The 13235-nt window shown below is 51.5% G+C and overlaps 1 protein-coding gene and 1 long non-coding RNA gene across 8 annotated transcripts; one reads left to right on the top strand and one right to left on the bottom strand.

Moving 5' to 3' along the window:
- Positions 1-60: 60 nt before the first annotated feature.
- Positions 61-5079, top strand: LOC123616975 (uncharacterized). Of its 3 annotated transcripts, none has more exons than XR_012503550.1 (3): positions 61-184; positions 3207-4046; positions 4882-5079. It is a non-coding gene; the product is annotated as an uncharacterized LOC123616975 (long non-coding RNA). The 3 variants fall into 3 exon arrangements; XR_006725068.2 differs by lacking the exon at positions 61-184 and adding an exon at positions 2496-2757; XR_006725067.2 differs by lacking the exon at positions 61-184 and adding an exon at positions 2496-2757 and having other exon boundaries at positions 3212-4046.
- Positions 1991-12427, bottom strand: LOC105069339 (glutathione S-transferase theta-4). Of its 5 annotated transcripts, none has more exons than XM_045517035.2 (7): positions 11635-12427; positions 10196-10287; positions 8975-9540; positions 7975-8062; positions 3955-4105; positions 3289-3465; positions 1991-2660 (listed from the first exon to the last, which is right to left on the bottom strand). In XM_045517035.2, the coding sequence occupies exons 3-7, from the start codon at positions 9192-9194 to the stop codon at positions 2463-2465; spliced, it is 834 nt and encodes a 277-aa protein (XP_045372991.2). In that variant the 5' UTR covers positions 9195-9540; positions 10196-10287; positions 11635-12427; the 3' UTR covers positions 1991-2462. The 5 variants fall into 5 exon arrangements, with proteins under 5 accessions (XP_045372991.2, XP_045372989.2, XP_045372988.2 ...); XM_045517033.2 differs by having other exon boundaries at positions 10196-10371; XM_045517032.2 differs by having other exon boundaries at positions 10196-10371; positions 10652-12427.
- Positions 12428-13235: the final 808 nt, after the last annotated feature.

Genomic DNA, 13235 nt, shown 5'->3' on the forward strand with positions numbered 1-13235 from the left:
TGCGTCAGAAGTTCCCGTTGTCCCCATTTTAGGGATGAAGAAATTGAGGCACCGAGTGATTACAAGCTCAGAAAGTCGGGCTCGGGCGTCCGTGCTCTTGGTCCCACGCTCCAGAGATCGTGTTGCTAACAAGCGGCAAATCCTCAGGGCTTGAGGTCTGCGTGGTCACTCACTTCGCCCCAATGTACGCCTAGAATTTGACCACTGGTCTTGCTGCTCCTCAGTCGAACTTCCTGAGCTTGCTACATCCCTCCTCTGGGCCTCTGCTTCTCCATCTTCAAAATGATGGGGAGAGGGGACGGTGTAGCTCAGTGGTGGAGTACCTGCTTAGCATGCACGAGGTCCTGGGTTCAATCCCCAGTACCTCCATTAAAAAAAAAAAAAAGGTGGAGCTTTTAGAAGCAGAGAGCAGAATGGGTTACAAGGAGCTGGAGAGAGGGGCACATGGGCAGATGTTGGTCAAAGGGTATAAAGTTTTGGATACCGACGACAAAAAAGTTATGAAGATCTAATGCACAGCCTGGTGACCAGAGTTAACAACACTGCATGGTGTTCTTGAAATTTGCTGAGTGTGCAGTTTTTGTTTTTTTTTAAGTATTTAACAATTTTTTTTTTTTTGGAGGGGGAGGCAATTAGATTTATTTATTTAGTTAGTTAGTTATTACCAGTACTGGGGATGGAACCCAGGACCTCTTACACGCTAAGCAAGAACTCTACCACTGAACTATACCCCCCTTTTTTTTCTTTCTAATTTTGTTCTTATTTTATTTTATTTTTTTTAATGGAGATGCTGGGGATTGAATCCAGGACCTCGTGCATGCTAAGCACATGCTCTACCACTGAGCCATTCCCCACCTCCAAGTAGTTCTTAATTATTCTCGCAACAACCAAAAAATGGTAACTGTCTACTGAAAACAAACAAAAAACACACCAGAGTGTTGTGAGTTAAGTTTTATCCAGGGTCTTGTTGAGAACTATAGTCTGACAAATAGCCTCTCAGCTCTAGGGAGCTTCTCTGAAGAGGTAACAGGAGAAAGGTAATTTATATGTGATTTTTGTTAGCAATACACGCAGTCAAGCAAACATCTTGGTAAGATTACTGCTAGTCACTTTGGTATCAAGGTAATGCTGGCTTCATGGAACAAGCTGGGAAATGTTCTTCCTCTTCTATTTCTTGGCAGAGTTTGTGAAGCCTTGGTGTTAATTCTTGAAGCATTTCGTAGAATTCACCAGTGAAGCTATCTGGTCCTAGGCTTTTTTTTGTAGGAAGTTTTATGATTACTATTTCAATTTTTTTTTTTTTTTTTACTATTTCAAATTCTTATCTGTCATAGATCTATTCAAATTTTCTATTCTTGAGTCTATTTTGGTAAAAAGGTGTTTCTAGGAATTTTCCCATTTCATCTGGGTTATCTAGTCTGTTCACATACAACTGTTCACTGTACTTCCTTAAAATCCTTTGTCTTTCAGTAAGATCAGTAGGGCTGTGCCCACTTCCATTACTGATCTGAGCAATTCAAGTCTAATTTTTCTCTTGGTCATTCTAGTTAAAAGTTTGTCAATTTCATTGACTTTTTAAAAAATCCAATTTTTTTTGTCTCATTGATCTTCTCTAATTATTTTTAATTCTCTATTTCACTGATCTTTCCACGCTTATCTTTATTATTTCTTCTCTGCTGCTGGCTGTGGGTTTAGTTTGATCTTCTTTTTCTAATTCCTTAAGGTGTAAATTAGGTTATGGACTTGAGATCTGTATGCGTTTACAGCCATAAATGTCCCTCTTAACATTACCTTTGCCCACATCCCATAAAATTTGGTGTGTTATGTTTTTGCTTTCATTTGTTTGAGGTAGTTGCTAATTTCCCTTGAGAGTTCTTCTCTGATCTATTGTTTAAAACCGTACTGTTTCACTTCTAGACATTTCTTTTTCTCATTTTCCTTCTGCTATTGACTTCTCACTTCATTCCATTGTGTACAGAGAAAACACACGTTGTATGATTTCAGTCTCTACATTTATTGGGATTTGTTTTATGGCCTAACATTGTCTATCCTAGAAAGTACTGCACACGCACCTGAGGCTGCTCTGCTGCTGTTGGCACAGTGCTCTGTGCACCCGACAGGCCCGTGAGCTCAGAGCATGGTTCAGGCCCTCTGTTTCCTTGGTGGTCTTCCATCTCACTAGTCTAGCCATCAGTGAAAGTGGAGTACTGAAGTCATCAACTATTACTGTTGGCAGTTTAATCACATCTCAGCCTTAATTTTTAAGTTCTCTTTGGAAGCTGGGGGGACCTGCACCTACCACCCAGCCCTGCATCAGATGCTATGCTCACCCTACATCCCAGGCTCAGCAATGGTGGCTGCTCCATTCTTTATTAGTCAAAGAAACAGTGGTTTTCAGTGTCTCCCCTAAGGAAGGAGGCTCAGAGGGCTGAGCCAGCCAGGCCCTACTGGGGGCGCTGCTTCTACTTGAACTTCTGCAGCACATTGCAGATCCTCTCCTTGACCCATGGATCCAACGTTGAGCAGTCCCACTCTGCCAATGTCATCAGCCGCTGGTGGGCCTCCCAGAAGAGGCCGGAGCCGAGGGCCAGCTCCACCCTCATGCGCCAGTCAGCCAGCTTGGAGTTGTTGAGAAAGATGTTATGGTTGCCCCCCATGGGCTGTGGAGAGACAAAGAGGATGGAGTGGTCAGCCAGGGGACCCGCCAGATTCCTCTCCTACAGCCTCAGCGGCTCTCCCCATCCACCCCTGAGAAGAGTGAGTCTGCTGACTCCCAGGTCCTGGGTCAGGGGTCGCAGGCTGTGTAATAGATGAGGGGTGGGGACGAAAGATCCAGGATCCCCCAGGACTCTCAGTCACTGGTCTTGCTCCAAGGCTCCTGAATCCATCTCAGAGGTGACCCTTACTCAGGGGGTTTCCACTGCTCCAGCGTGAAACCTCCCATGGGTTCCTGCCTTCTTCCAGGAAAACCCCTTGTCCCCAGATGAGGGTGGGAGGAATTCAGTTATCTGTCCCCTGTGTTGAGCCTCCCTCTGTGATCAAGCACAGGGCTGGAACAAGAGACCCAGGAGGCAGCCTAAGACACATGCACCCAGGATATCTGGGAGACCCCACATGGGGTGGGAGTGGGCAAAGCAGAAGGGGTGGGGGTTGACAATTAAGGGGTTGCACCCTCTTGGACAGAAAAACTGGACTGTTTTTCCCAGTGCAGGTCTGCACTGCGCACGGACCAGGGACCAAAGTGGCTACCTTGCATACTGACCAGGGCCCCCATCGCCCCCCGCACACCTGCATCATCTCCACCAGGGCTACCAAGTCGGCCAGGGAGATGCAGTCTCCGGTGATGAACATCTTGTCCTGCAGAAACTTCTCCTCGAAGAGCTTCAGGTTGTTCCTCACCTCTGCCAGCATCTGCTCCGTCTTCTCAGCAGGAACCTCCTCGCCCGTGATCATTGGGATCAGCAGCTGGCCAGGGGAGGGGAGAGGAGGCTGCATCTGACCCTCCGGGCCTCAGTACCCTTGTCCACTAGAGAGGTGTGGACAGTACCGAGGATAGAAAGTGGTGTCACCTCATTCAGCAGGTCTGGTTAGTGGTAGTTGCCTGGAGCCATTGTTCAGAGGGATTCTGAGGTCCCAGCAGGAAAGAATCCTGCGACTGATCAGTGATTTGTCACAGGCATAGGACAGGGAGTCACGGCACGTGGGCTGGTTATGCATCATCTTCAAATCTGGTGGTCTTTATGGGCCCTTGGACTCTGATATTTTCTAATTTGGAACAAAATGTCTTGAATCCCCTCCTGGGCACCCTTCCCCTTGTCTTTATAAGGCTCTTCCATACCCAGTGGCTCACATCAGACTCCCATCAACTCTGGAAGGTGGGCAGGAAAGGGGCCTGTGGAAATGAGGCCCAGAGAAGGAGGACACTTGCTTGAGACAAGCCATGGCCCCACTCACCTTGATCCAGAGGATCTTGTTCATAGGCAGCTGGATGGCCGTGTGCTGCCAGGCCATGAACTCGTCCACGCGGGCGCGTGTGTGCAGGTCAGGTGGGTACCAGTGCGAGGGTGTGCTGTACTTGCGGCACAGGTAGAAGAGGATGGCCACGCTGCAGTGAGGCCAGTCAGGGCTCGCCTCTGCCTCCCTAGCACCCCTCCTCCACCCACCCAGAGCAGACGGGGCCTCCAGCCACAGGGTCTAGGCAGGCCTCCAGAAGGAGGACCAGCCCCAGAAAGGCAGGCAATCCGTCCATCAATGAGGGCAGGGAGGGAGAACTTCAGGCGAGAGGGAGTTGGTGACTGGGACAGGAAGGGCAGTCCAGATGGGGACAGTGTGTGGAAATACGGGTAAGAGGGAGTTTGGTAAATTTGGAAAAACTAGAGTCTGTGGGTGTGAGTGGAAGAGGGTAGGGGAGGAGGGGGAGAGGTCAGAGACGGTCGGAGATGCCTGCGTCCCTCTGCCCATGCCCACTAACCCCGCCACCACACTCTCAGTGTCTCTTAGTCCTGCACCTTCAGGTTGGGACCTCCACAATTATTAACTGCCACCAGCCCTCCCGCCAAGTGGGGCCCACCCACGCCACCAAGTTCTCCTATACCTCCTGCCTCCAGAGCCAACCAGAGCTTGCTGTGACTGGAGGAGCCCCATCTCCTGGGGGACAGGCACCTGGCAGCATCCCAGGCCCTGGGATGACCCTGCAATGGGCATTTGGCCTTTTGTCTGCCCAGCACCATTTCCCCTACTTTGCCTGTAGGGACCTGCTGCTCCACTATCAGCGATTTTGGCCAGGGGTGACCAGCAGTCATGGGTCCCAGTGCCCCGACCAGTGAGTGGCCCACAAGCAAGCAGGTGACTCAGACTCTGCCTGTCCCCGTCCTTCCCTAGGAACTTCAGATCACCCACGAAGGAGAGGCTGCTTGTTTCCCAAGGAATAGGTGCTTCAAAGATGCAGCTTGAGAACTGCTGATGGCAGTGAGAAGCCAAATGGTGGGCTGGGCGGGGAAGGGCATCAGCCCCCCAATAGCCAGGCCCAATTCCCCTGGCTTGTCACGTCCACCAATAAATTCAAACTGGTCAAGCTGGGTCTGCCTTCTGTGGCTGGTGTCCTTAGCCCCTCACTCAGAGCCCTGATAGACACACCTGGGCAGAGGGGCTGGGAGGCTGGAGGGGGTGGGGGAGGAGCAGGTCATGGGAGAAGGCCCAAGAGGGATGGGAGTGGATTCACAGCCTTCCCAGGCCCAGGACTGGGACCTGGGAGGGAAGGACCACCTGGGTGAGACGGTGGCATATAAGGCCAAGGGCAGAGGGAAGGAGCCCTGGCACTTTGAGGTTGGGGCCCTGCTCTGGAGAGAACACGGAGGGTGCAGCTGACAATCACTTGGTAAAGAGACAGATGTGGGGGCAGGGAGGGTATAGCTCAGTTGTAGAGCATATGCTTAGCATACACAAGGTCCTGGGTTCAATCTCCTGTGCTTCCATTTAAAAAAAAATTTAAATAAACCTAATTTACCCCCAGAAGTAATAAAATAACATTTTAAGAGATAGGCATGTGACTTGTGGATCTAACAGACCATCAGAAGGAGCCAGATGGGGTGAAATGAAGGAAGACCGTGAGGCACATCTACGAAATGGGCTGATGGGGCTATTCAACTGTGCGTGTGTGTTGGCCTTCAAGAAAGGGGAAGAATGACCCAGAGGAAGTCTCAGGGCCAGAAGGGCTGTCCTGCCACCACAAGCCCAGGATAGTGGGGGTGGGGCCAGGTTTTGGCCTCCCTGGTCCCAGAGGGTGGGGCCACCACCCTGATGGGCCCAGAGAACAGAACATGGAGCCAAAAATGATAATCCTGCTAAAAAAAAAAAGAGAGAGAAACCAAAAACCCAAAATGGAGTCACTTGTGCTAAGGCCCATGTCAGCAAACCAAGACTTAATATCTAACCTAATTGAAGTTTCAGCTTTTCCCAGAAATGTGACCTTTTACCAGTCAGTCTTGAATTCCCTGGTAAGCACTAGTGAGGAATTCTGCCTGATAAACCCATGCCTGCCCCCCAAAGGAAAATGACTTTGTCCCAGACAATCCACTCTTTCCTAGAAACTTCCTTTTCCTACCTCCATCTGCCTACAAAAGGCAGCTCTTCAGAGCTCCTTTCTAGGTGGGATGCTGCCCCATTCATGAATTGTTGTATAAAGCCAATGAGATCTTTAAATTTACACAGCTGAATTTTGATTTTTAACAATTCTCAAGCCTTGAAATCCAGTGCAGCTTGTCTTGCTAGGTTTCAGATTTGCTGGGGATACTCGAGCCCTTTCCCTTCCTATTCCTCTGTTTTGGATGGGAAGGTCTAGCCTATGCCTGTCCTTTGCACTGTATTTTGGAAACAAGATGACTTGTCGTCTGGTTTTACAGGGTCATAGATGGAGGGGAATTTTGGCCCAGGATGAATCAAACTCTGAATCTCACTCAAACATGATTTGGGTGATTTAGAGGATGGCATTTTGGACTTAGAGTTGATGCTGAAATTATTAAGTCTCTTAGACACGTTGGGGAGAGGTGAATGTGTTTCACACATGGGCAGAACATGAACGGGGGGGAGACTGTTATGAGTTGAATTGTATCCCCTAAAAAGACATGTTGAAATTCTCATGTCCAGTACCTCAGAATGTAACCTTATTTGGAAAGAAGGTCTTTACAGAGATCATCAAGTTAAAATGAGGTCATAAGAATAGACACTAATGCAATATGACTGGTGTCCTTTTAAAAAGGGGAAATTTGGACATAGAGACACATGCACAGAAGGGGGTGATGTGAATACACACAGGGAGAAGATGGCCATCTACCAGGCAAGGAAGATCTGAGGCCATCAGAGTCTAGGAGAGAGGCCAGGAGCAGATCCTTCCTGGCCCCGTCAAGGGGAGCATGGCCCTGCCAACACCTTGATTTCAGACTTCTACCCACAGAACTACAAGGAAACGTATTTCTATTGTTCCAAGCCAGCCAGTGAGTGGTGCTCTGTTACAGCAGTCCTAGCAAAGTACCAGGCCTTGGGCCCCAGACTTCCATGGTCCACTTGGGAGCTAGACTTTAAGTTATGAGACCCCCTGTGAAGCCATCTGACAATCAACCCTGCACCTTACCAAACCTCAAGACCTAACTACCAATTTACAGGAAATAAAGGGACAGGAATCCACATTATGCAATACCAAGAAAACGCAGTCAGCAGAATTCAGACCGTGGCAAACTCTGCAGGACAAAGGGCCTGGTTTCTTCACTCACAGCAAACACGCAAAAGTCCAAAGTGGGGCGTGGAGGGGGCTGCAGGGAAAAAGAGACTGAAGAGGCAGATCAGTCGGCTGCAAATCTTGCCGCTTATGTGGACCCTGATTCCAATGCACGAACTACAAAGGAAATATTTATGAGATATTCTGAGACTTTTGAATATGAACAGGCTATTTGATGAATTCCAGGAATAATTATTAATTTTATGAGGTGTCATCATGGCATTCTGGTGGAGCTTTTTTTTTAAGAGCCCTTATCTCTCTTAGAAGTTCATTTCTAAACACTTTATGAGTGAAGTGATGGGGTGGCCAGGAGGCTGGGGAAAAGAGTGGGGTTCAGATGATGCAAAAGGGGCCCCTAGTGGACACCTGCTGGAGCTGCAGGTATGGGTGCGGGGGCTCGTTCTGCTCCTCATTACTTAATATTTGTTCTACTTTGGTGTATGTGTGTAATTTTCATCTAGTTTCTGGGGGGTTTTGAGGGGGTGGTAATTAGGTTTATTTACTATTTTTTTTTCTATGGAGGTACTGGGGATTAAACCCAGGACCTCCTGCATGCTAAGCACGCACTCTACCACTGAGCTCTACCCGCCCCTTGTAATTTTCCATAGTAAAAAAAAAAAATCGGTAGGCACTAGCCGGTGGGGCTGCCGCTGAGTCTCCGCAGAGGCAGACGGCAGAGAGGCCCCAGGGAAGACTATTACCTTTCAGATAAGATAAATTTTCCATCTCTGAGGCTGGGCAGCTTCCGCAGGGGGTTGATCTCGATGTACTCCTTGCTGTGATGGTGGCCTGAGAGGGGCAGGAAGGTCTGAGGCTGCTGGGACCCCAGGGAAGAGAGGCCCAGGTATTCCAGAGGGAGAAATGCCTTTCTCTCCACTTTTCTCAAATGCCTTTCTCTCCAGAGGAAGCACGTGGCTCCCCCCAGGTAAGAGGGCAAGTCAGCAGCAGAACAGGGTCTAGGTCAGGACTCCGGCCCCCATCCCAGGCTCTGTGACCAGAGCAACTCTGGCTCACAGAAGCTGAAGGCCTCCAGCTCTCACTCCCAACTCCGGGCCTGAAGCCACAGCCTATGAATAAAAGCCCTAGGGTCCCGGCTCCCCCTGCCCCCCTCCCCCAGCCCCCCGGAGGCCTCCATCAGATCCATCGGAAACATTTCCAGGGAACTCTACTCACACCCTAATTATTTCTGGGTCTTCTGTATCTCCTCCGTTCTAGAGGCTACTGCCTCTGCGAGCAGAGATTTTGAAGCCCCCTCCATGCCTGGGTGGCGTTCAAGGCTATGAACCTCACCTGGGGTTGGGGCTTGAACACTGGGAGAGGATGGGTGTGGACGGAAGCAATAGGAAATCAGCACCCACCTCTGTGACTTTTGCCAACCTAATCTGGCAGGTGCTGCAGCTGACCAGGTGCTAGACACCCACGAGGAGGAGGTGAGGGCACTGGGAGGGAAATCGGGGGCCCACCACCCCTCCTCCCTCCATTTCACCCTGTAAAACCTGTTCAGCAGAGTCAGCAGGGACTGGCGAAGGCAGGGTGGGCAGGTGCACAGCCCACAATTCTCTTGGGAAGCATTTCTTGTCCCATGGACTCCAGAGGGGAGGGGGCTCTGATCTGTCCCTGTCTCCGTTTCTTAGAAACGCCCCAACATTGTGTCCTGCCTTCCCCCAGGACCTGGCCCAGCCAGGCAGTGCTGGGGCCCACCTTTCAGGAGATCCACAAACTGGAAGTCGAAGGGGATGCCGTTCTTCTTGGCAAAGATGTAGACGGCACGGCAGGAGGCGGACAGCAGGTCCAGGTAGAGCTCCAGGCCCATGGAGACACGAGTGGGGCCCCAGCCGCGGCCGGCAGACACCCAACCTGAGCTGATATGCAGCCTGCACCCTGGTCCTGTGCCCACCAGCCCAGGCCCAGGACCCCACATTCTGGAACCTCTTGTTCACTTGGTGCTGTCATGAGGCCAGGAAGCCTGGAATTCTCACAGCACCAGGATTCTGAGGAGGCCAGGAGTGGGCTGGGGAGAAGCCTGTGGTTCGGGGCCAGGGGGTGGGGGGTGGCTGTGACCCTGTCCTTCCCCTCCCTGGGGGCACCCATATGTGTCCCTGGCCTGGGTCTGAGAACAATTTACACTTGGGAATTCCCTGGGCCAGGCCTTCACCGCAGAATGTGACTGAAGGGGCTTTGCTGGGTCCAGGGATGATGACTCACCCAGGAGGGTTCCAGAAGCAGAGACTGGGGGTATTCACAGATCACCTTGTCCTGAACTGCACCTAGAAATGGGTGAAGAGGAAGAAATGGGAGCATGGGGAGCTGTCGGGGCATCAGGGATGATGCCACCGCGGACACAGTGGACGCTAGCCAGATCATGCCACACAGAGGAGCCTGGGAACTTTCAGTCTGGGTTTGGACTGGCTGTGGCCAGGCTGTGTGTCCGGACTCAGCACCTGGCAGCTGAGAAAGGTAACTGGACACCAGGGGGAGGCCTGAGTGCTGCCCACTCCAAGCTGCGTGATCCTGTGAGAGTTCCCAGGAGAACTCCCTCCTGGAGAGACCCTACTTCCCTGCACAGTGAGGCTGGAGGTGCGCGGAGGGAAAGAGCAAGTTTACTGCAGACGGCGGAGGGCAAGGGCCCAGTATCCCCTCAGTGCAGCTGCTCCTTCACTTTCTGCACCAGCTTCTGGGCCAGCTGGGGGTCCTACTGGGCCTCTCAGGGGTCCCAAGCCTACAGCACAAGCCTGTGGGCCTCCTGGACTAGCTTCATGCCCAGGGGGGCCTCCACAAGGACCCACCAAACTGCCAGCCAGGGCCAGTCTCAGAATAGGTCACAACTGAAGGCAGTGGGCTGGGAAGACAGAGCAGTTGGAACCTGGGGCTCAGGCTACACCCTGAGTACCCCCAGAGGGCAGGCGGACAGGAGAACCTCACCTGCATCAGCTCTTTGAGTCCATCAGATCTGCCAGGGAGAACTGCTTGGTGGCCAGGAATGGTTTGGCTGCCAGGACCTCCCAATCCAGGTGCTGCAGAGACAGTGTCAGCTTCCCCAGCAGCCGCTCCAGCCACTTGGCATCCACAGGCTGCCTGGAGAAGTCGGGTAGGAGACACTGGGCCAGAAAGAGAGGGGGCACTTATATTGGGCCCCTCCAAGCCTCCTCAGCTTCCTCTCCACCCTCCCCAGCTGCCATTTATCAGTGATGCCCTCTGGGGCTCTGTGTTCAGAAGGAGTCTGAGCTTTCATTCAGGCTCAGAAGAAAGACAGCTAGGATAGATTAGCGGTGTCTGCATAGGGCAGTACACAGCAATTAGTATATGGGCCAATTGGTCCCTTCCAGCTCTGGGGGTCTTGGCTCCTGCCTACCTGCACAATAAGGCAGGAAGGCTCACCTTGCACAGGCAGACGTTGGTGGCAGGCACCTGGATGTTGGTGTGCTGCCACGCCAGGCACTCATCCACAGGTGCAGGCCTGCTGGGCTTCCCTCTGCCCTCCTTCCATGCCCTGCCTGCACTGCGACTCTCCATCCTGGTGCACACAGCACAGGACCAGAGGGCAATTCCTGCCTGCTTGCTTTTTCATGTTGGGAGCCCTGTGGGACTGCCCCTGCCCCACTCCACCCATGAGAAAACCAAGCATTCCACTGAAAATAGAAATGTGGGTAAGGGAACAGGGCTGTGCTTTCACCTGCACTGTTTCTATCCCTTACGGGCAATTCCCTAAATGCTTGTGTCTGGACTCTCTGTTGGTTGTAAGGAGCCCTTGGTTATAAAACAGGGTGTAGGCTTCCTGGTAATTAAAGACAGCGAGTTGTTTCCTCTGGATCCCGCTAGATGCTAGCCACGGAAGCAGATGGCACACGCTCAAGCTGTCACCCTCTTAGAGCCACAGACTTGAATATTTGCAATGAATGCACCAAACTGGCAAAAGATTGGTAACCACCAAAGTATTAAAAGTTCTACCTGTCAGTAGGGAACAAAGCACAATGAAATAGAAAACTGGGCAAAAGATATGAACAGGCAATTCACAGAACATGAAAACTGAGTAGCCCAAAAATACATAAAAAGAAGCTCAAACTTACTAAAAGTAGGGAAATGAAAATTAAAATTACAATGAATACCATTCCACACCCATCAGGCTAGTGTGTTTATAATATGTTCAATATGCTATTACAAGCTTGTAAGAGCAAAGAATTGGAAACATTCTAAACGGCCATTAGCAAAAGAATCTAACAACGTGCAGAGTGAGAATTAATGAATTAAGCCCAGGTACCTGTGTGAGAGCATCTCGGACAGCTGTGGGGCAGAGAGACATTAAGGAAATCCCAAATCATGAAGCCAGCTACAAGGATTGTGTTGGGAAGGTAAAATTTTACCTTTGTCCTCTTGGGGTTTTTTCCAACTGGGTCTGACTGGCATTCAACAGGAGAAGAGCTTCTAAATGTATTTAATACAAGTTTCACCTGACTTGGGACCCTTCATAAGGAATGAAGACACAAAGTAATGGCAAACTTTATGCGCCTTTCTATTAGATTGAACAAAGAGAGGCAATTGCGGGAAAATAACTAAACTATGCAAAGAGGCTAATGGAAGACTACTTTAACAAGGTTTGTTTGTACTAAATTCTCTTGATCTCAACTTTTCCCCCATGACGATAAGAATGTTACTTTCCTTCTGGTACTTGGAGGACATTTTTCACACGGCAACTTCATCTCTTGCTTTTAAGAAACAAAGAATGTCAGCGTTTTTCTTGCATTTGCTGTTTTTCAAGTGTCTGACTCAAAACAGTCAATATAACCACCATGCGGTGGCTGTCCGTGAATTCCTTCGATTATAAACACACACACGACGGCAAACACCAGATTCCCGAGCGTGGTTTCCACGGTGGAGGCTGAGGTGGAAGCGCCTGGGGGCTTCACTTAAGCCTCACCCAGGCGGAGAATACATTATTTGGACAATAGTCTTTCTAATAATAAATGAAAGCCACCATACTAACAAAAAGGTCACTGCAAAAATAAAAATTATGCCAGACGGCCCTCCTCTTGGACGCGCGCCTCACCCCGGCCCTCGGCACAGCATTTTAACAGCCGTCACTGGCCCCTCAGATGCAGCCGGTGCAGGTGCCTTGGAGCCCCGGGGACATCACCGGCCACGCCCCGCCGCGCGGAGCTTGGTGGGAGCTGCCCGCCCCGCCCCGCCCCGCCCCTCAGAGCACCATCCCGAGCGGAGCATGCTGGAGGTGGGCGGGCCCACGACGCCACCAGCCCCACCCAGCCCCGCCCACGCGCGGAGCTTGTCGGGAGGAAGGGGTGGGTGCGCGGGTTGCCCTGGCAACGGGCAGCGCCGGCAACTGACGGCCGGAGCGCGCTGGTCAGTTACAGTCAAGTGACCCGAGCGGCCACTGTGCCCAGGGCCTCCGATGGCGGCGGGTGGTTCCGTTATTGCCAAGAGGCGGCCGGGTCTGGAAGAAAGGGGCGGGAAAGCGCTGGGGCCTCCTCTAGGGCGGGAAGGGAAGGGTCGGGGCCTCGGGAGCTTGGACAGGGACCCGGGGGGCGAGGGAAGGGAGTGCAGAGTCTGCGGCCGTGTCGAGTGGAAGGAACTGAGCAGGGTCTCAGCGGCAGAGAAGGAGGAGGGGAGACAGGAAGGCGCGAAGAGTAAAGGGTGAACTCAAAAAGTGGAGGGGAAAAAGGGAGTTGGAAGAAAATGAGAGCGGGCGCCGTGCCCCACTCCCCCACCACCGCCCGGCAAAGCTGAGTCCACGGCGTCATTCCCAACCTTAGAAGCCCCATCACGGAGCAAATCCTAGTAGACCCCTACTAATTTTGGGAAGGTGAATGTTTTATGCACAGGATAGCGGAGGGAAAGACCGGTCAGGGAAAGGAGGGTGGGCAGGCAGGAGGAAAAGAAAGGAAAGCTCTTCTGACCTGAGTCAAGAGTCCAGTTCTGGAGCAGGAAGGGATCTGAGGTTGCTTTCCCG

The sequence above is a fragment of the Camelus bactrianus genome, chromosome 32 (genome assembly GCF_048773025.1).
Source record: "Camelus bactrianus isolate YW-2024 breed Bactrian camel chromosome 32, ASM4877302v1, whole genome shotgun sequence".
NCBI classification, from domain to species: domain Eukaryota; kingdom Metazoa; phylum Chordata; class Mammalia; order Artiodactyla; family Camelidae; genus Camelus; species Camelus bactrianus.

Coding starts and splice junctions, on each gene's coding strand:
- LOC105069339 (XM_045517035.2), bottom strand. CDS start 9,194: ATGTGGGGTCCTGGGCCTGGGCTGGTGGGCACAGGACCAGGGTGCAGG. Junction 8,063..8,974: donor GTTTGTGGATCTCCTGAAAG/GTGGGCCCCAGC, acceptor TGCCCCTCTCAG/GCCACCATCACAGCAAGGAG. Junction 4,106..7,974: donor AAATTTATCTTATCTGAAAG/GTAATAGTCTTC, acceptor GCCTCACTGCAG/CGTGGCCATCCTCTTCTACC.